Source organism: Manacus candei, unplaced genomic scaffold (genome assembly GCF_025592945.1).
Source record: "Manacus candei isolate 608988 ecotype Guabito, Panama unplaced genomic scaffold, ASM2559294v1 h1tg000008l, whole genome shotgun sequence".
In the NCBI taxonomy this organism is placed as follows: Eukaryota; Metazoa; Chordata; class Aves; order Passeriformes; family Pipridae; genus Manacus; species Manacus candei.
In genome coordinates this window covers 10,531,154-10,550,345 of record NW_026138056.1, presented here as the reverse complement: position 1 = coordinate 10,550,345, position 19,192 = coordinate 10,531,154, and the positions used below count along the sequence as shown (strand labels likewise).

Here is a 19,192-nt window from a genome sequence, read left to right as displayed (position 1 = left end):
ATGCACACAAAAACCTGGAAATCAGACCGTGGTGAAGAAGCCTGTGTGTGTGTGTCCCGCTGCCCCCTACTGAAGAGACATAAGTGACAACACCAAAAATGTGATCTGGGAGTGGTGGCACCTGTAGTTTTTCTTCCACAATTGGAGAAGCCTGATACACCCCAATTCTCCAGCAGTAGATATGGAACACCTCCTGGAAATCAGCCTTCTTTGGGTCCCTCAGACCCTGAAATGCCTAAAATCATTCCTCACCCTTCAAAATGCTAGCCAGGACCACTTCATCCCTGGACACTAAAGGAGATGCTCTTTAATCTCCGGCGGAGAAACACTCCTGCCTTTGAAGCAGGAGACTTTTTGTTCCACTGCCTATACAAGATAACGTGCAGGGGAGCCCTGGTAGGCACGAAGATGAACCTCTGAACTGCACTGGAACCAGTCCATTTATTTTAACAGAGAAATGGAGAGTTACAAAGACAAAGGAACAATCATTTTTTCCATGAGCCTGAGCAGATCTACTAAAGAGGAAAAATTCACTGTGCCAGACAGAGAAGGGGCAACATTTTCACCTGATAAAGGAACTGTTTAAGAGCTGACTTCATGCAAAATTAACCCTTGGATATGTCAACTTTAAAACCTTAATTTACTTGTTAATGGATAGCCTTCGGATGAAATTCCTTAAAAGAAAAAAAAAAAGCTATCCTAAACTGTGACTGCAGAAGCTTCCTGCCTGCTGTTTAAGTGAAAAGTATACATATTTAATCATTTTACAAGAGTAGAGCTCTTGGCTCTCCTGGACCTGTGCCAAGCTAGCAGTCCTGACACAGGAAAAGCAAGGCTTCATTTATTCAAAGGTAATTTCCAAATGGTGCAGTGCAGGGTTCTTTTTGCCATGCTTAACCCAAGGAAAACCTCATCTTCTGAAAGAGATTCTCACTGTTAGCAGTCATTTTTTTCTGAAATAACACAGACTGCAATATTTTCTTTAGCTTTCATTAAAATGACTGACAGCCACTACTCTTCCACCCAGTCATCAACCCCGATCCCACTCCATTAGTCACTACCCAGAAACGCAGAGAAGGAAGGAAAAACTGCCTGTCCCCCAAAACCAGCCAAACAGCTCTAAGAAATATGTTTTATCGCTCTCTCAAATATACAATTGCCAACCAATGACGATGAATCTCTGTATCCTCTTTCCCTGTGACTGTGCATGGAGAATTCAATAAGGCAGGTTCCATGTCATCCTTTTCATCTGGTTTTGGTCTTGCATCAGCCTAGCTTTCCAAAGCCTTTTTTTTTTTTTATTTCTAATACGACAAATGGACTTCCATCAGCACAAAATACATCATTTTTAACAGCTTCAGAGTCATCTCCCCACCTTGGAAGAAGGATTTAAATTAGTGTTGAGCAGTGTTTGCTCAACTTGAGCTAAAAATACTTAAGAGCTGCTTTGAAAGGTTCTCGTTTGCCCATATTTGCCACTGTTGTTCCGGTAGGCAAATACCTTATCAGTACCTGTTTTTTTCCAGGCTTGCAAAGTGTAATTCACTCTTTTCCTGATTCAGCCCTACAAAGGTGGCATGCATGGACCCACAGTTTCCACATGGGATTATCAGGTACCCCTCCCTTGGGCACCCCAGAAGGGAGGACATGAAGGCACGTCCTGTTTGAAGACTGCCCATCCCTGCCCAACCAAGGCTGGATCCCGGCTCTGTTGAGCCAGAATGGGCAGGACCTGGGCAGGGCTGCCAGGCCTGGAAACCCCACCCCGGTAATGTCATGACAAATCCGGGCAACTCGGGCAGCTCCCAGAGTGAGACATGGAAAACAAACTTTAGCTCATGAAAAGGGACGTGACTGAATCGCAGCTCTGTTTCTGTGCCTTCCTACCTCTGGTTTTACTTCTCCAGCTTTAAGGGATGGAAGATGACAGAAGTTGCACTTAGTTATTAGAAGACATTTGTCACCTAGAATAAATAAACTGAACAATGCTGCTGAAGTCAACAAGATCTAATTCACAACAACTGGCTCTATCAGTAAAAAGGTAATGCATTTATTTTCATTGTTGAAATCCGGTAATAGAATAGGTAATCAATTGACGGTCAGTTTCCTGAGGAAAAAAAGAATGAAGCCCATTGGGAAGACACTGCCTCTCAGACAAACTGGAAGGTTGTGTTTGTATCTGCAAAGGTTCTTTTTACCCAACCAGCAGGAGCTGGTCAGGAGTCATTCCCCCGGTAGGTTGTCCAGATCAGAGGACCTGCCCACCATGTGCACAGGGAGACTTCCACTAGAGCCACAGAGCGATTCAGACACCTAGATCGTACCCAAACCTGCTGTCAGCACCTCGGAGCCAAATTTATCCCTACTGAAGCTGCTCCAGATCAAAACCAGGCTGTTCAGCCTGTGGTGGTCAACATCAGCAGCTCTGGCTGAAAGAGTCCTGCTTTCTTCCTGAAAGAGTCGCTCCTTTCTGCACCACCTGCCCACCACAGAAAGTAGGGAGAGAAGAGGGACTCTTTTCCCCTTGGCCTTCTCCCACGCCTCCGCAGGCAAGAGGGAAATGCTCTGGGCAAGGACAGCTGGAGGGGGTGGTGAAGGGCCTTGATCCAGACCTTTGCGCTACCAGATAGACCTTTGCTCCATCCATTTCACAGGTTCAAAAAGCTCCATGAATTTTGGACATTACACTAAGTCTGTAATAAGCAGAGCCTCAGCTGAGACTCTCTTCCTCCTCAATTAGCCTAGTTTAGTTTTGCTACACTTAAATGATAACCACAGTCAGCCAAAACACATTTGCAAAGACTGCTTTCGCATATAAGGTGCTGTGCCAAACACTGGAGTTCCTAATTTTCCAGCCTCAGTCTCCCTGCAATAACTGCCATCCTCATCAGGAGCACATTTTCCCAATACTGTCACTCCCCGCTTTCTGAAGAGCAAGTCTCAGCACTGCAAAATGATGGCTTTTTTTTCTCATATAACGACCCTCTTAGTACACAAAATTGTCATTTCTCATTAGTCCAATTGATCCTTTTGTTTATACGGCAGACCTGTAAGTTTACATATCTTCTAATCTCTCCTTTGTATTATAGCAACATAAATCTGTGGTTAATACTTCATTAATTTCCTAAGGGAGGCAACTTCCAGCATGGCTTGGAAAACTGATGACCCCACTGCTGTCAAGGGCTGTATGAGTAACTGACTTTATTGCTTTGGCAATAAAACAAAACCAAGCAAAAGGTATGTGTCCATATGCATATAGAATTTTGGGGTAGAAGCAAAAATACTTTTTCCTTGATTTTCCCTACTGAAACAAAAACGATGGATTGCTTCCTTCTGTTTCATACAAAAATGAAATGCTCTCTTTTGGATACAAGTACACAGAGCAAAGAAAATTAATGACTCCATGTATGAAACTGGGGGGGAATAAAGTAGCTTCCCATTTTGTCCAGGAGTGAGGACTAATGCAGCAGAGGTAGGACACCAAGAAAGATTTAAATTAGAGTGTCAGATCTCCCACAGTGCCCTGTCTACCACACTATTTGGTATGGCTGCCATGTTCCTCATACCTCCTCTTGATCTTATTCCACCTGGTTTAGATAAATATTTATTCATACCAGGACTGAAGCACCGTGTTCCCATTTTCCAGATGAAAGTCCTACCAACCATGCTGATGAGCCTTTCTCGTGGCAACTGTCTCAATGGCTACAAAATTATTCTATAACAACTGAAATCTTATCATCAGATAATCTGAAGAGGACATTCAACTTTCCAATATCCAGGTGGCTAGTACATTGTTTTAAGAGATTGAGTCTCTGGTTCATCCAGACTCTGGGACATACTGTATGGAGCCTGATTCCCCTGCATGAACGTCCTACCCACTTGCTGGCTGAACAGAAGCTAACAATACCATCTCTAACCAGATCACGAATCTTCTTCTGAAAACAAAAGAAAGCAAATGCAGGAGAAGCTGTCCAGATAATCCAGCCCCATCTGTTCGGCATTTTGGGGACAGTTAAACCTGCGTTTTCCTCCTAGCTTACCACCTGCCAAGGCCATCTCAGTCAGCTCTCTTACTTCCCACGCTAAAACACAAAAGAGCCAATCCTCTTTGGTCTTGGAGGTTGAGTAAACCTCCAAGGGAAGTAAGCACTTGTTTTACCTCCTGTGTTATTCTGTGGTGTGTGGTTATGGTCCTTCTGAGAAAGCTCCAAACTGGAGGCAAAGGACACAGAAAAGACTTCTCAACGCTGCTGAGCCTTTCCTGACATCAGGCCTGCCTCAAAGAGCCTCCATGTCCTGCCATAAAAAGCAGATTTTACAGCAGGTTTCATACTGTCTTTTATCCTAATAAGGGAATAAAGCCCTTCTGATTATCCCAGTTGTTGGAGCTCCTGCATGGAAATGGACAGGTTTGCACTACAGACCATGTCCTTTGTTTAGTAACTTATTTGGTTAGTACTTGGTTTAGTAACTTATTTCTCTGTACAGTTTTCAGCAGCATCAAAGGGAGACCAGGTATAGATGCAGATGCAGACTGTCTAAAACCTTCAAATCTTCTTTTTACAGGGATGTAAAGCAACTTCATATATCATGCAGCTGGACCCTTTCCATATTAGTAACACAGGACACCCAGTACTTATACTTCTTAGGAAAACAGAAATGGGCTTAAATCCTAGATCCAGATGTGAATTTGGCAAATAGTCCCTTTACAATGGGACAACAAAATGTCTCCGATCCAAACACTTCTATACTTTTGGATGTTTGAAATCAACTTTGCCCTCACAAAAATTCATTAATCATATCTTTTAAATGTTTAAACTTCAGTTAGAATGTAAAATCAACATTTAAGGTTCTTGCTAATTTGTCTCAAAATTGGCACCATGTAAGATTCCCTCCATGAAATAGATATTCTCAAAGACATTGCCAAGAGTAATTGCTGCCCTTCTCTTTTTTTGCCCTCTCCTCTTTATTTTACTTTAACAGAGATAAAGAAAGGTAGGGCAAAAAGTGAATGTTACTGACACAAATGAATTCTGCTGAATTTCATTTCCATTAGATTTCTACATAACTGGAAACTTTTTTGGCAGCCTCCCATAAAAGGCATAATAAATTGCTTTTGTACCAGTACAGGAATTCATTTTCTCTGTTTCATTTAGCAACAATATTGCTGTGAATTTCACACAACAGTTTCTAAAATGTCATCAGATTTCTCTGCCTAATGTCAATCTGGCATTTTTCCTCTCTTCACAGAATAAAGGCTAGAGAAGTGAAAACAGAGCAAAACAAAAACAAGTTGCCATGCCTGTTGTGTAACGTGGGGAATGAGCCAGGTTTGCTCTTCCAGCAGGTGCCCATGTTTCGGCTATGTCACCAGGACCAGTAACTGGAAATCAATGCTGGTCTTTTTAAAGTGACCAAAGATTACAGAGACTGGATTCATCCATCTGAGGGTTTTTTCCCTCCTGACATAACCTGGAGAAGTTTATTCTCCTTGTGCAAAGCCATTGCCTATTCTAGGAATAATTACAAACCTTTGACCTATCAATGGATCAACTCAAAAGGGAAAAATAAAAATAATCAAGGAAAACAGAAGTCTAGGAGAGTATCTCTACTTCAGCATGTGATCAGATTACAGGCTGCCTCACTCTAAAATACTGACACCCCCTTACTCATGACAACTTCAATGGGCTTTATGAGTGCTAAGTCCCTTTCATGGGATTTAGGTCCCTAAGAAATTATTTTGCATCCTTTGCAGTCAAATTATGTCTGGAGCAACAGGATCCAGTCTTAACAGCCACCTCCTTCTAATTTCAACCTCCAGTCTCCCCAGTCCTCAGTGCTTTGAATTACAGATTCTTGGACAAAGCCAGGAGCTCAAGTGAAGAACATGAAGACGTCATTTACATAGTTACGATGTCTTCATTTACATAGTTACAGGGCTGGGGAGGAGGGGTGGGAGATCAATAGCCCTTCACACAGTTTGGGAGGGAGTCGGGGGGATGCCCATATATTGGGGGTTGCTGCTGCAAATTCCCCTCTTCAGTGTGTCATAACCTCTCTCCATTACTTCCTTTCACTGAAATTTTTCACGACAGGGAGGGTATTTGCAAATGCTTTGCATATGCAAGGCACATCTGATCAAATCATGGTGAGGATAAAGCTGTGCAGGTTTTATACCCGCAGAACTCCACACAGCAGAATCATATTAAAAATGGTACTATTACAATTCTAACATAAAGATTATTAATAACATGTTTGATATACTTTTCTAGGGAGAAGGACTACAGAAAGGAAGTCAGGCTTTAGCCAGCCAAGAAGGCAACAGCATAGTGGAAATGGGATCTCATCTGTATGGCCTCTCCTTCCCCAGGCAGCACGTGGCTGTGCTGCCACAGCCTACACCGCTGCCTTGGTCTCAGCTGGGATTGTGCTTCCATTTCTACCCATTATATAAATCTCAGCATATTGCTCAGAGTCACTACTACTGCTTAAGGTAATGTAAGGAAAATTTAAGGAAAATTTGGCTACATTTTTTCCTTTGCAAATATTAGGGGAGAGCCTAAAATAGTGCGTAGTAGTTCACTGGGGAAGTCTGAAACTCATTCTGAAACTGAAACAGTTCACTTTTCAGTTGGTCTTTCTCTTTCTTTGATGTGATCTGTTTATTTTATTGGATTGACAGGGTTTTCTCATGTCAAAGACAAGCCCTTTTAGTAATATCCTAGTCTCATAGGATTCAAACCCCAAACCCAATGCCCCTGAAATTGGGTGGCCCTGTCAGTCCACAATCACATTTACTAAAAAATGGTTTTTTTCTTCCCCTTGTACAATGAAACTTTGCACATCAGAAATTAAACTATTGAAAGTAATTTGGATGTTGGGAACGCCAAGACATTGAAAAAGAGTTATTATAAACAATGTCTTCATTTTATTAATAAAGAGCTACAGAAAGCCACATTAGGAAAGCTTTTCAAAGAAATTGTGTGGCAGATTAAGGGATACAGAAGGCCTAGAAGTGAGTGTGGATACAGATAAGTCTAGCCAAGGGGTTAGAAAATAATCTACATGAAGCTTCACAACTTTAGCAGTAGTATTTATCCCACATGCTAACTGAGTAAGAAAGGAAGTTTGAGATGGTTGGAGTACAAGACATAAAATAAAAACTAAAGCAGGGGATGATCAGCAGTCCTCTGGTGCCACTCTGGAGCTCAGTGCTGTCAGATGCTGAGCATCTGACCCCTGAGGAGCTGTCTGTGGGGAGAGGGCTGAACCGCTGCACACTGCAATCAGCAGGACACTACAGCCTGATTTCAACTGGGTCTGGATCGAGATTTAATCGCACATTTTAGTTTTACAAAAAAGCTTTTATGATTCACTTCATACAGCAGGACAATATTTTGCTGGGGTTTACCAGGTATTCAGGATAATGAGTAAAAATGCATATATATATATGAAATAGCTTTTGAAAAACATGACATCAGCAGCAGTGCCTGGAACTATAAATTCTTATCAAATCATATCAGAAAAAAAGGGGTACATGCGCAATTGTTTCTTGAAAGGATCGGTTGGACATGAGTTATTGTCTTCCCTCCTAAAGAAAACCTTTGAAATTAAAGAACCTAAACATCTCGAAACAAAATGTCTGAGGTTAAGCTGTGGCTAACTTAATCATAACAATTATATAGATCTTAATGAAGAGGTTTGTAAAGTACTTCAACTTGTCGCTCTGTTTACAGCTATATGTGATATCCTCTGAAAATCTTGTTCCAGTATCAGCTAACAAAACTGGAAAGTTTATTTAGATTATTGTTCTGTTAGATAAGATAAAAGCTGTGATAACACTGCACAGTGATCAGCCTGCTTACAGATACAGACACTTACCCCGGAGGCCGCAGTCTGTGCGCTGGGAGAAGCAGTTTTGCTACAGTCATCTGAGTTAGTAGAAGATGTGGATGTTGGAGTCATAGGAACTGCAGTAGTACTGTTACCTGAAAGATTGAGAATTGGTATTAAAAAGAAATATTTTCCAGCCAGAGAAGAAACAAAACCCCCGAAAATAAACCAAAAAAACCCGAAACAACTATAAACTACTGCTATTACACTTTCTTATCTTTTTATATTTACCAGAGCATGCCTTTGATTTATTTATGTTCTTAGGTTTTCGCTTCCTCGTCTGAATTCCTTCTTTTTTCATAGCAAGAGGTCGGGGAACCTGAAAAAATTAAATTTCCACACCAATCATAGAGTTGTATATGTACCCTAATATAAAAAATCAAAATACACTACAAGATCAAGTGTGGTCTTTGAAAATGCCCCTATAGCAACTCACTTTTTCCTATGCCACAGTACAGATTTTATAAAAAGTTTGCATTTTATTTGGGCAAAGCAATGGTTTGATTCAAGGGAAGTTTTAGCTGAATAAAAAAAGTAGGGAAACTTCTTGATGTAAGCTAGACAGAAAAACAGCATACATTTAGGGAAAATCAGCATCATTCGGGAATAGGTCATAAGAAATTAAACTGGATGGGGTATATCTGGTCCTTGACTGTTTATTTCAGTCAGTTAGGAATTATCTCCAGTGCCTGATTCTGGAAAGGAAGAATGCATACGAGAAGAAAAAATACTCCTCGTCCTGTGGACCAGCTGCACAAACCAGATCATCACCAGTAAACGTCTCAGGATGGAACCTTTAGGCCATAATCAACTTAGTAATTTTTCTTATAAGCAGTTCTGCCCCTAATACAGATTTATATTTTCCAAATTTATATTTATACTGATAAATTTCTATGTGCTCAAAAATAACTGTTGTGTTCTGTGTCATCACAATAATAATCACTATACAGAAAAAATCGATTTAAAATATATTTTAACTTAATGACAACACCAGTGTAGGGAAAGACAATTCAGGCACATGCTTACTATCATTATAATGTTTAAACCAGTGACATAATTTACTTTTTTCTTGAGGCCTAGACCATGTCTCAATCACTCCTAACGCCCTTGCTCTTCAAACACTTTTTGCTTGACCATAACGCAATCCACAGGGGTATCACCTAAAACGTACTCCATCACATTCAGGATAGAGCTTTTTTTTTCATCTTTTATTGCCTAGCAAAGGCTGAAATTGCATTTAAAATTTTGTTGGCATAGCTATGAAAAACTGTCTTATTAAAGGTCTAGGGTTTTTCTCCCCACTGAAGAGCTGTTTTAAATCCCAGTGGCAAAAAGACCTCTGCTGTTCATCCAGAGGTCGTTACTTTATAAAAATCTGTTGGGAGACTATACTGGCAAACACGTAACTTGTCAAAAGCACAGCATGCTAAAGCGGTATAAGTATTTTCTAATGTCACACAATTTTCAGTTGTTTTATGCACTGTTTTTTAACTCCATGGCCCAAGCCACGAGTCAAGACCATTAGGATCAACAGAAACATCTCCCTGACTTGAGGATGCTTAGTGCCAGCCCCCAAAGACCCCAGGTACCTGCCAGCGGGAGGACCCCCCCCTTCCCCAAAGGAGCACCAGAGCTGGCAGGAAATCTCCCTCAGCAAAGCAGCCACTTACCCCATGGAGCTTCATGTAGAGGCCGCAGGCGTTGCAGACGGGCTCACCCTCTGCATTCCTGCGCCACAGGGTGGTGGTCGTGGTGTGGCAGTTGGCACAGGACAAGCCCAGCCGCCGCGACGAAGGCTGGAGGTAAGCACAGGCAAACGTGCATGAACAGGCAGGCAGGAGCACATGGTTTATGTCTTTATGGTTTATAAGAAGTACTTTAACACATGGTGGGGATAGTATGAGATTTTTTTGTCATATCTATCAGCAACATCCCAGAATTAGGACAGAATTATCCTCATTTCAGAAAGTGGAAAGCTGATGTGAAGAAATACTGAGAGTTTGCAACCCCAGGCAGTCATGGCGGAGGCACAATTCATATTTGGGAGCTGCTGACCCAGAGACCTGTGTTCAGATCTCCAGGCATCAGTTCTTCTTCCAGCAGGACAGCGAGGAAACATCTCCACTATAGCTTCATCCAGCTGACGAGAAGGCACATCACTCCTGTGCCGCCTCTCCAGCCAGTTCAGTGCACTCTCCCCTGTGTGGTGGGTGAAGAGTCAGCTCTGATCCTGCCACTGATACTCTCAACTCATTGGAAAAAATCAGTCACTTTAATCACCTGCCTTCAGTGGCACTGCAGCTGAGAAAAACTTTCCTGGGCATCCAAGGGGTAACACGTACAACAGCATTATCTCTGTAAAAAGATCTTTTTATCATCACCCATTTTATCCTCACACAAAAAGCAATGTGCCTTGGGAGCGTGTTTTACAGAGCAGAGCTTCCCCTCAACCAGCAGAAAAACTGGAGGGTGACAACAAGGTCCCCATGGCAAACAAGCCATTTATGACACTCTTCCGTGGAGTTTGGAGCCAAGATGAAGCAATCTTGTATCAGAAATAACCGTATAACCTAGAGCTTTATGGCCACAGGCTGTATATCATAAGTGAAGGCAGTCCTCATAAACATGTGAAATGAAGGTGAATGGGTTATAAAAGTTTCTGTAACAAGTGATCTCTTTTACGTTCATCACAAGCAAAGAATTCCAGCTACATCATAAATCCAGTCTTTTTCAAAGTATCGCATTGTCAAAAAAAAATATAAAAAAATCTGTGCCTAGCTCTGTGTCTGGCAGCTGAACAAGTTTACATGGAGAAGTCAGTTTTAGAGGATTGCATTAATCTTATTCTGACTATAAAGCACCTATAACTGAAATTACTAACTTAAGGGTACAATGCCCTTCCTCTTGAATCATTTACTGCTGGGTTGTTAGATGTAACTGGGTCACCTTTGATACCACAGATCTGCCTGCCACTTGGGAAACTGATAAAAATGTTTTGAGAACGAAGAATATTCCAGAGCAATAACTGAGTTTCTTTAATTTTATCTGTTTGAGTGTCTCTAGCAGTAAGCCATCATTTTACACCGCAGCTCCGAAAGAGCTCCAGATTAAATACAAATTTTGTAATCTTGAATCAGTAATCCATTATTAATTGCACTGAAAACAAAACAAACCACCCAGCCAAGTGTAATATAGGCTGAAGTACACACATATAGTTTTTAATCTTAAAAATCCAAGTCTCACGAAATTTTTGACCTCGCTATTAAATACAGTGTTCAAATCACACCCTTGATTCAATATGAGTTTTATGTGCATCGAGTGAAAGAAACCTGGTCTTAAACACATATGCTTCATTTTCTTTCTTTGCTAGTGAAATGCTGTCAGATGTTTCACTCTGTTAAATCCTTCTCTTTCCTATGTAGCCTGGTATAAATCTTCATATATTTTATTTCAATAGCTTTAGCTTATTCCCGTATCTAAACAAACAGGGGAATTTTGGCATGTTTTGAAGCTAAAACGACTTTTCTGCTGCAGGAATTTTATCAGAAACTTCGGGGCAATCTAAACATATTTAGCGTTTTCAAAACATTTTCTCTTCTCACCTACATATTTCCACGGTTGATTTATAGTTATGGGCAGGGTACTCGGTAGGGATTGTTGCGCAGAGCTATTTCAGAGTTATTTCGCTGAGGTGTCAGGCTGAAATCAGGCTGTAGTCTGACTCTGCTTTAGTCTCCTCACCCCCACCCCTCCTCCTCCAAAAAAAAAAAAAAAAAAGAAGAAGAAGAAATAGAGAAATGCTAGAGCCGAGTATCAGCTACTTGAAATCTGCCTTGGGCCAGGATGCCACAGACAGTGGGGCTCTGATTCGTGAGACAATTAGCAGATCTGTTCCCTCAGCTGCTGCCTTTGTTGCCCGTGATAACACCTTGTGTCACGAAATTTACTGAACGACCAGATAGAAAAAACGGGCACCTAGCAGTAATTAACGCCTGGCTTAAAGTTAAATTAACTCTTTGGCTTAAAAAAAGGCCTTTAAGTAGGGGCGGTTTGATTCTCGAGCGCTTACTGTCTGCTCGGATCATCGTTCGTTTTGTTTCCCCTCGCTCCGGTAAGGACCCTAAATTCAAGCGGTTGTGAAATAAAGAGCGGTAGATGTTGTAACACAAGGAATATAGTCACGGAGCGAAGCAGCTGGCGTGACTGAAAGGCGCTTGAAAAGCTGACGGGTTTGATACACTGTCTCCATACACAGGGGTCCAAACATCAGCTTGGATTATACCGGCGTGATTTATTGCGGCTCGCTCGGTAACAGCCATTACTGAAGAGCATATTCTTTCTTGCTGCTGACCTCCACCCAGATTTGCTAAACATAATGTGCAGTTCCCGCTTGTTAAATTTTCTCCTTGCCTATTCAGTGCCAGCCTGAGTTATAAACAGGGGTTCTGGTTTGTACTATTTATTTCCCCCCCTAGTTTTATGAGTATATTTTTAGAAAAATTGTCGCTCATTTCTTTGGAGTAAAACAAAACAAAGGCTATTATCATTGTTTAAACAATTGGTTTTCTTTGAATTATATACAAAACTTGCTTACATTCCCAAGGATCGAGCTGTCAGCAAACAAAGCAGGTCTGGAGAAATTCCTAGCCCTCTGAACAAACACTTTCCAACCTTGATTTTTTTTCTTTTGGAAATGCCCAACATCATCAGCACAAATTTCTTCCAAGTCACTGAAGCCCCCCTCACTGATGGGGTTCATAGCTCAAAAAGCCAGACTGGCTCATGCCCCGTGTGCAGCTCACTGGGGACGCAGAGGGCGATTTCGCCAGCGCAAGGCCTGAAGGTGGGTCCGAAGCAGTTCCCAGAGGGCTGTCAGCCCTTTTGCTCCTCATCGTTGACCACTTTGGCCTGCAAAACTGGTCAGGAGCCCCACTCGGTTTTGAAGCTGGGCAGACCACCAGAATAATACACTCTGATTGCTCTCCCACATCCTTGCCCCCCGTTTCTCCCTGGCTAGCGCTCACTGGGGGTGCCTTGGGGCCCAGCTCCTCTCGCCCACCTCCTCCCCTCCGTCCCCACTCACCACTCTCTTTTGGGGCTTGATGAGGGGTCGGCTGAGGCCGTTCATTTTGGTGTAGAGCCCGCAGGCGTTGCACAGGTAGTTGCCGGTGCCATCTCTCCTCCACAGCGGGGTCTGGATGGAGCCGCAGTTGACGCACTCCCGGCTCTCGGACAGGTCCTCCAGCAGCTCTGGGAGGCAGAAGGGAGAGGCGGTGGGGCACGGCCGCAGGCGGGCGCGGAGCCCAGCGGAGCCCCGCGTAGCGCGGCCCCGGCCCCGCCGCGCCAAAGGTCTGGCCCCGTGTGAGCAAGCAACCGGCGCTGTTCAGCCCTCGGAAAAGCAATTCCCCGGCAGCGACGGCGAATATGAGGTGATTTTTTTACAAAATCCATCCCCTTTTTCCCCTTTTTTCTCTTTTTTTTTTCCCTCCTATTTATTAAATGTACCGACTGCGGCGCAGCCTTTGCTTTCCAAACCCCAGCGGAATCGGTGCGCCTCGGGACGGGCTGGGGGACACCGGCCCGCCGGAGCGGTCACTCCAGGCCCGCCTTGCACTCACGTCGGGATTTGGCCCTTGGGAAAGCCGGCCGGGGTCCGCTCGAGGGGCGAAACCCCCGCCGTGGTGCCCAGCGGGTGGAAAGGGAGGTGCGCCTGGCTTTTGAGGGGAGCAGAGAGGGAAGTTAGACGCCTGCCAGAATAGCCACTTGCAGAGCCACCCTGGGAGCCAGATATAAGGAGTGGTCGTTTTGCCCAATATTCCCCATGGTCGAAGGTGGGCAAGAACTTTTTTACCCCGACTCTTATTTGAAATGCCTCGCAACTACTAAAGCTTTAAGTTTAGAGGCAGAGTTTGAGGCTCTGGTGTACCAAGGCAGTGACGGGCAGCGACCACTTTGCCTCGGCTATTTGGTCAAATTCGAGCTAGTTGGTAGGAAACGGAGGAAATGGAAAAATACGCGGTATTCTGCCTCCTGCTTTCATAGTTACTGAACACTGAGAGGAAAATAAGGTCTAAATGCACGGGGGAAAAAAAAAAAAAAAAGAGAATCCACCTATAAAAGCTGACACCTTCACCCTGTTCTGATTCAACTCCCCATATTTCAGGGAGGGGAGGGAGGAATAAACACGGTTTTTACATGGACGGTGCCACGTTGTGCAGAAATAAAAAAAGGAAATGTTTGGATTTCTACAGCAGCTTTCGAGTCGAAGCTGGGAATGTCTGTTTCAGACTCAAGAGCTTCATCACTGATTGTTTTTTCTTTTTTTTTCTCCCTCCGCTACCTGCTTTAATTCATCATTGGGTTATTCTTTTACGTTTCGCTGTATAGGGAAAAAGAGCTTATAAACCTCGAGCAGCTTTGGACACAGGGTTGAGGTGCCACGGCGGGCATTCAGCTGGGAAAGAAATGGCCTTTTGGCCCGCACCCACCCAAATACTTTTCTCTCCTCCCTTCGTTTGCAAATTATTAGGCGTTAAAGAGGAACGGGCACACGGCACATTCCAGAGAGCACAGTTCAACTGACATTGTCAGCGTGTAGCTCTTAGCACATCGCTAAGATTAATAAATCTTTGCACTAAAAGCGCCATAGAAGACTAATCAGGAAAATGCTTAAGGCTTCAAGGACGCTGAAGTTAAACAGTTATTTGTCTCAGCTATTTACTTTATAACATTGCCTTCGTGCCTCCAGAAACAAATTCTGCCGTGACAATAATTCTCGGGCATTTAAAAAAAAATTTTCTCTTACCGCGTAATACATTTATCTTCAAAGAAAACAAAATAAAATTTTAATGTCAGATACTGTTTTAATATCTCCACGAGTAACATTAAACAAGCTTTGTCAAACTCTAATAGTTAACCGTAAAAAATATATTTCCTCTACAATTTCCCTGACAATTTTCCTACAATTTTGAAAAGGGAGCATGCGTGGCTTCGGCTTTGCTGGCGCGTTTTGCACTGTAGTACCAGAAAACTCGCGTGGCCCAGGAACTGCGGACTGCTTTGCTCCGCGTTACACCGCGATGCGGCTCCACTGACACCCGTCCTTTCCCTCATCGAAAAATTGGCTAACTCGTGCCCCACTGGTTCCCAGCACTGGGGAACAAGGGCAGGAGAGAGACCCCCAGGACCAGGGGAAGCTGGCGTGCTCCTCCGCGGCTGGCTTGGCACTCCTGCCCCAACCTCCTCCAGCGCCCGCCTCCTTCCCTTCTCTGCTCCTTCTTACTCATCCTTCTCTCTCTTCCGCGAGATTCTCCAACCCCATGTCTCTCCCGGAAAAAAAGAAACAACAACAAAAAACCTAACAACGAAAACCCCAACAGATTTATTTTTCCTTCATCGTCTAGTTTTATAACTTTTGGAAACTGAGTTAAAAACTCAACTTCCGTGTCACCCTGAGACCCGGCTTTTCTTAGCACCACTACTTCTCTCTGTTATGTTATTAAACACCAAGTGGGAAGCTTAAAATGCTTAAATCTACCGGGTACCATCGAGAGAAAGGACGAGCATCACGTATACCCCTAAAGAAAGATAAAAAGCCATGGGGTCATTATCCACAACACTGCACTGAAAGAAAATCACGGTGTCTATAAAATATATCCACCTGGTGGGTAGTTTACGACTAAAGCGAGTGCCGATCAAATCTGTGTATGCGCGTGTGTATGCATACACACATCTATATAAAAACATATACATAATATATATGCATAATATCTAAAAATATGTATACATACCCACACACACCTCTCTATACACCTTTATTTATATATACATACATATATTCTAAAGCTAAAGAAACTGCAATAATCGGTAATCTTTCTACCTCTGACTAAATCATTGCAGCTCAGCCTCCACTTCTACAATTAATTTAATGACTCCAAGAATTTCCCACACTAAAACAAAAAATAAGAACGGGACACCTCGGAAACGAAAGCAAAACCCCATCAGGAGGTACTGTATTTTAACAGCAATTTATAAATGAGATTTCCTAGGTCATATCCGAGGTTTTGCTTTGTTGTTTTTCTCTTCTAACGAAGCAGTGTTTTGTAGTTGAAAAAATCCAAAATGGGTTAAGGGAGCCCTAGCAATTTTCGTTTACGCTACAAGAAAAACCAATTTGCAGTGAATTTGTCACCATTTCTCGGCCAGATAACCACACATAAATAAAGAAGGAACGTAAGGGTTTGGAAAAATTAAAAACTAGGTTTAAACCGGGCAATTCCTTTTGGGATCTCTGGGTTTGTAACCCCGATCGCCGTAGTCCAAACAACGCCGCTTTGGGGGGCTGTGTTCCCTCCTAATCCAACACAAACGACGAGAGCTACCTTCACTCCAAAAAGCCATGGTGTCGGGACTGCCATCCCGCCACAGGCACCAGGGCCACCCCACGCCGTCCCACCTTGCCAGCGAACCCCGCGCATTCCGGCACCCCCGTGGCCCCTCCAGCGGGCAGCCCCGGCATGCGGCGACCCTCCCTGCCCTACCCTACCCCGCCCCGCCCGCGCCCGCGCCCCCGGCGACGGGTCCTACCTGCGCTGGGTGCCCGGACGGGGATGGGGGCGGCCCGGCCCTGGAGGCAGTGCAGCATGGAGTTCTCGAAAGGCGCCGTGGGCCAGGCGGGGGTGAGCTGCGGCCCCACGTAGGACGTGTAGGGCCCCGGGTAGGAGCCATTGAGCGGCCGGGCCAGGGGGCTGTACTGGTCCCTGGCGCCCAGGCTGTTGCTGTAGGCACCGGGCTCCCGGGAGGCCCCGTTGGCCACCGGCGGGCTGGGCGAATAGGGGAAGCGGCCCGAGGGGTGGGAGCCGCCACCGGTGCTGTACGAGGGGCTTTCCGCGGCTGGCTGGGACCAGACGGCGTGGCCGCCTCCCGGGTGGCTGGGCTGGGCCGCCCCGCTGCCTTGCAGGTACGGCAGCGTGGGCAGCATGGAGCCCACGCGGGTCGTGGGCACGTACACGGGCGAGCTGGGCGTGGAGTGCATGAAGCCTCCCGGAGATCCGTCGTAAGGCGTGGGGCCCTGGGCGGCCGAGATGGCGAGGGTCTGGTACATCTCCTCGGGTTGCTCGGCGCCGAGGGCGCTCAGCTTGGGGCCGCGGCTGGACCAGATCAGCTTGTTGGTTTGGTCTAAGTCCGCGAAGAGCAGAATGTCCTCCCAGCTGAGCCGGCCGGAGGGGTGGGGGGCCCCGAAGTGCACGTAGGGGGCGAGTAGAGACCTGCCTTCGGCGGCGGGGGGCGGCAGCGGGGCCGGCCGGTGACTGTCGTCGGTCTCCGGCCGAGGAGTCTTGGAAGAGCCGCGTTCACCCTGGGAGCCGGAGGAAGACGAGGAGGAGGGGGGCGAAGGAGGAGACGGGCGCGGCTCCCTGGTGGCGAAGGGGCAGGAGGGAACACCGGCGTCCGCAGCGCACCGCTTCACCGCGCACCAGCCGCCTTCAGCCACGGCCATCCAGGTCCCCTTCTAGCCGCTGGGTGTGGATGGGGAAAGGGGAGGAGGGGAGGAGGAGGAGTGGAGATGGGGGTCCGCAGGGCAGGGCGGGGAAGGAGGACACAGAATAGCAGGGAAGGGGGGGAGAGAGAAACAATAATAACAAAGTTTGCAAACAGGACAGCCCGTCTCCCTCCCGTAATGAGATTCATCAGGGCTTATCTGGACCCTCTGAACGCTTAATCAGTCATGTCGCCTCGGCGCTGTTGTCCCTCCCCCCGGAGGTATGGGATCAGCCAGACCAGATCAACGCGGGTCGGGAGTCGCCAGTCCCGCAGGGCCAGGGCTGCGGCTTCGACGCCGCTCCCCGCGCTGCGGGCGGGCTGCTCCCTTCTTTCGCATCCCGGGCTGCGGATTTGAACATGAAGCACGCCGGGGAGAGGTGGGCGGGAGGGCGTGGGGAGAGAGGGGGGCGAGGGACATTTTTCCCTGTCTGTGCCGCAGCCCCTTCCTTGGCTGCTGTCGTTGTTATGATTATTTCAATGAATGAGTCATTTGACTCGGTTCCACCGAGAAAACAATTAGTAAGGCGATCCCTTTAAGGTTACTTCTCCGGAGGGCAATGTTAGCTTTTCCGCGCATCGCCTCGCTTGTTTGCTTATTTCCAGCCCAAGGTCACGGAAAGGAGGAGAAGGAGGAGGGAAAGGCACCCCTGAGACGGGAGATGCGCACGGCCAGGCGCCGAAGTGTGCGCGGCGGCGACGGGACACGGACCGGAGCAGGGGCCGGGCCGGGTGGGATGTGCCTGCCGCGGAGGCTGGTGCCAGCGGACAGTCCTGGCTGAGGGCCTGCCTCCAGTCCGAGCACAACTCTCGAGGCTGACACCCGTCCCGAGTCGACCGGTCTCAGTTCGGAGCCGCCGGCATGAGAGAGGCTGAACAAACAGACGGACACAGAGCGTCCGGTGCCCAGCCTAAGGGAGAAGGGGCAGAAAGTGAAAGGGGACGCGGAGAAGTGACAGCAAGAGAAGCGGGCGGTGAGGCTCTCCGCTCTCAGCCCACCTCGGGGCTCTTCAGATAGCCATAGGCACAAGAATACAGGACACACACAGAGCCCCCTCGCAGACAGGCACCAAATACGTCTCTCCCTCCTGCGAGGTAACTGGGAGATAAGGCTCCGGCAGATAAGGGCTCCAGGCACCGGCATCGGATATTTGCCCACAGAGTCTCCCTCGGGCTCCCCCAGCAAGGCGCAGCCGCCGCTGCGCCGCGCTGCCTTCAGAGCGGCCGAGGGCGGAGAGGCAGGAGCAGAAGAGCGAGGAAGAACAAGGGAAATCGCGGCGAGGCAAGAAAAGAGAAGGGGGCCAAACCTGGTGCCGATGCCCCGCATGAGGCCGGGGCGCGAGGCCGCGGCGGGCGGTAAATCCAGTGCGGCGGGAGTGAGCGGCGGCGGCGAGTCCGGCGGCGGCGGCCGCCGGTTCATGTATAAAAAGGAGAGAGGAGGCGCCTCTCGCAGCCCTGCCGGAAAACTGCAGGCAGCCGGCCCTGATTGGGCTCGGCCAGCCCTAAACAAACACGGGACTCCGCAGGGGTGCCAGTCCCGGCGGCCAGCCGGCCCGCCGCGCCGCAGTCCCGGGGGTGGGGTGCCCGCAGCTACAGGGCTACGGACCCCTCCTTGGGGAGCGGGAAGGAGCAGAGAGGGGACTGCCCTCTCAGATGCCACAGTCTTTTATCTTTCTGTCATGGTTTCAAACCATGACACTTCCTTTTTTTTTTTTTTTTTACCCAGAAATGATACACACTCTTCCCTCCTCCCCGGATAATA

The 19,192-nt window shown here is 46.5% G+C and overlaps 1 protein-coding gene across 2 annotated transcripts in view; it reads right to left on the bottom strand.

The window, feature by feature from the left end:
- Window positions 1–18,845, bottom strand: part of GATA6 (GATA binding protein 6) — a 33,807-nt gene extending 14,962 nt beyond the window's left edge. For both annotated transcript variants that reach the window (XR_007901680.1, XM_051775320.1), the window contains exons 1-6: window positions 18,738–18,845; window positions 16,480–17,408; window positions 12,977–13,143; window positions 9,564–9,689; window positions 8,125–8,212; window positions 7,882–7,988 (exon numbers count right to left, since the gene is read on the bottom strand). Coding sequence is in view for 1 of the 2 variants with exons in the window: in XM_051775320.1 (XP_051631280.1) it covers window positions 7,882–7,988; window positions 8,125–8,212; window positions 9,564–9,689; window positions 12,977–13,143; window positions 16,480–17,389 (1,398 nt within the window). In the remaining variant the exon portion in view is untranslated. The remainder of the gene's footprint in view (window positions 1–7,881; window positions 7,989–8,124; window positions 8,213–9,563; window positions 9,690–12,976; window positions 13,144–16,479; window positions 17,409–18,737) is intronic.
- Window positions 18,846–19,192: the final 347 nt, after the last annotated feature.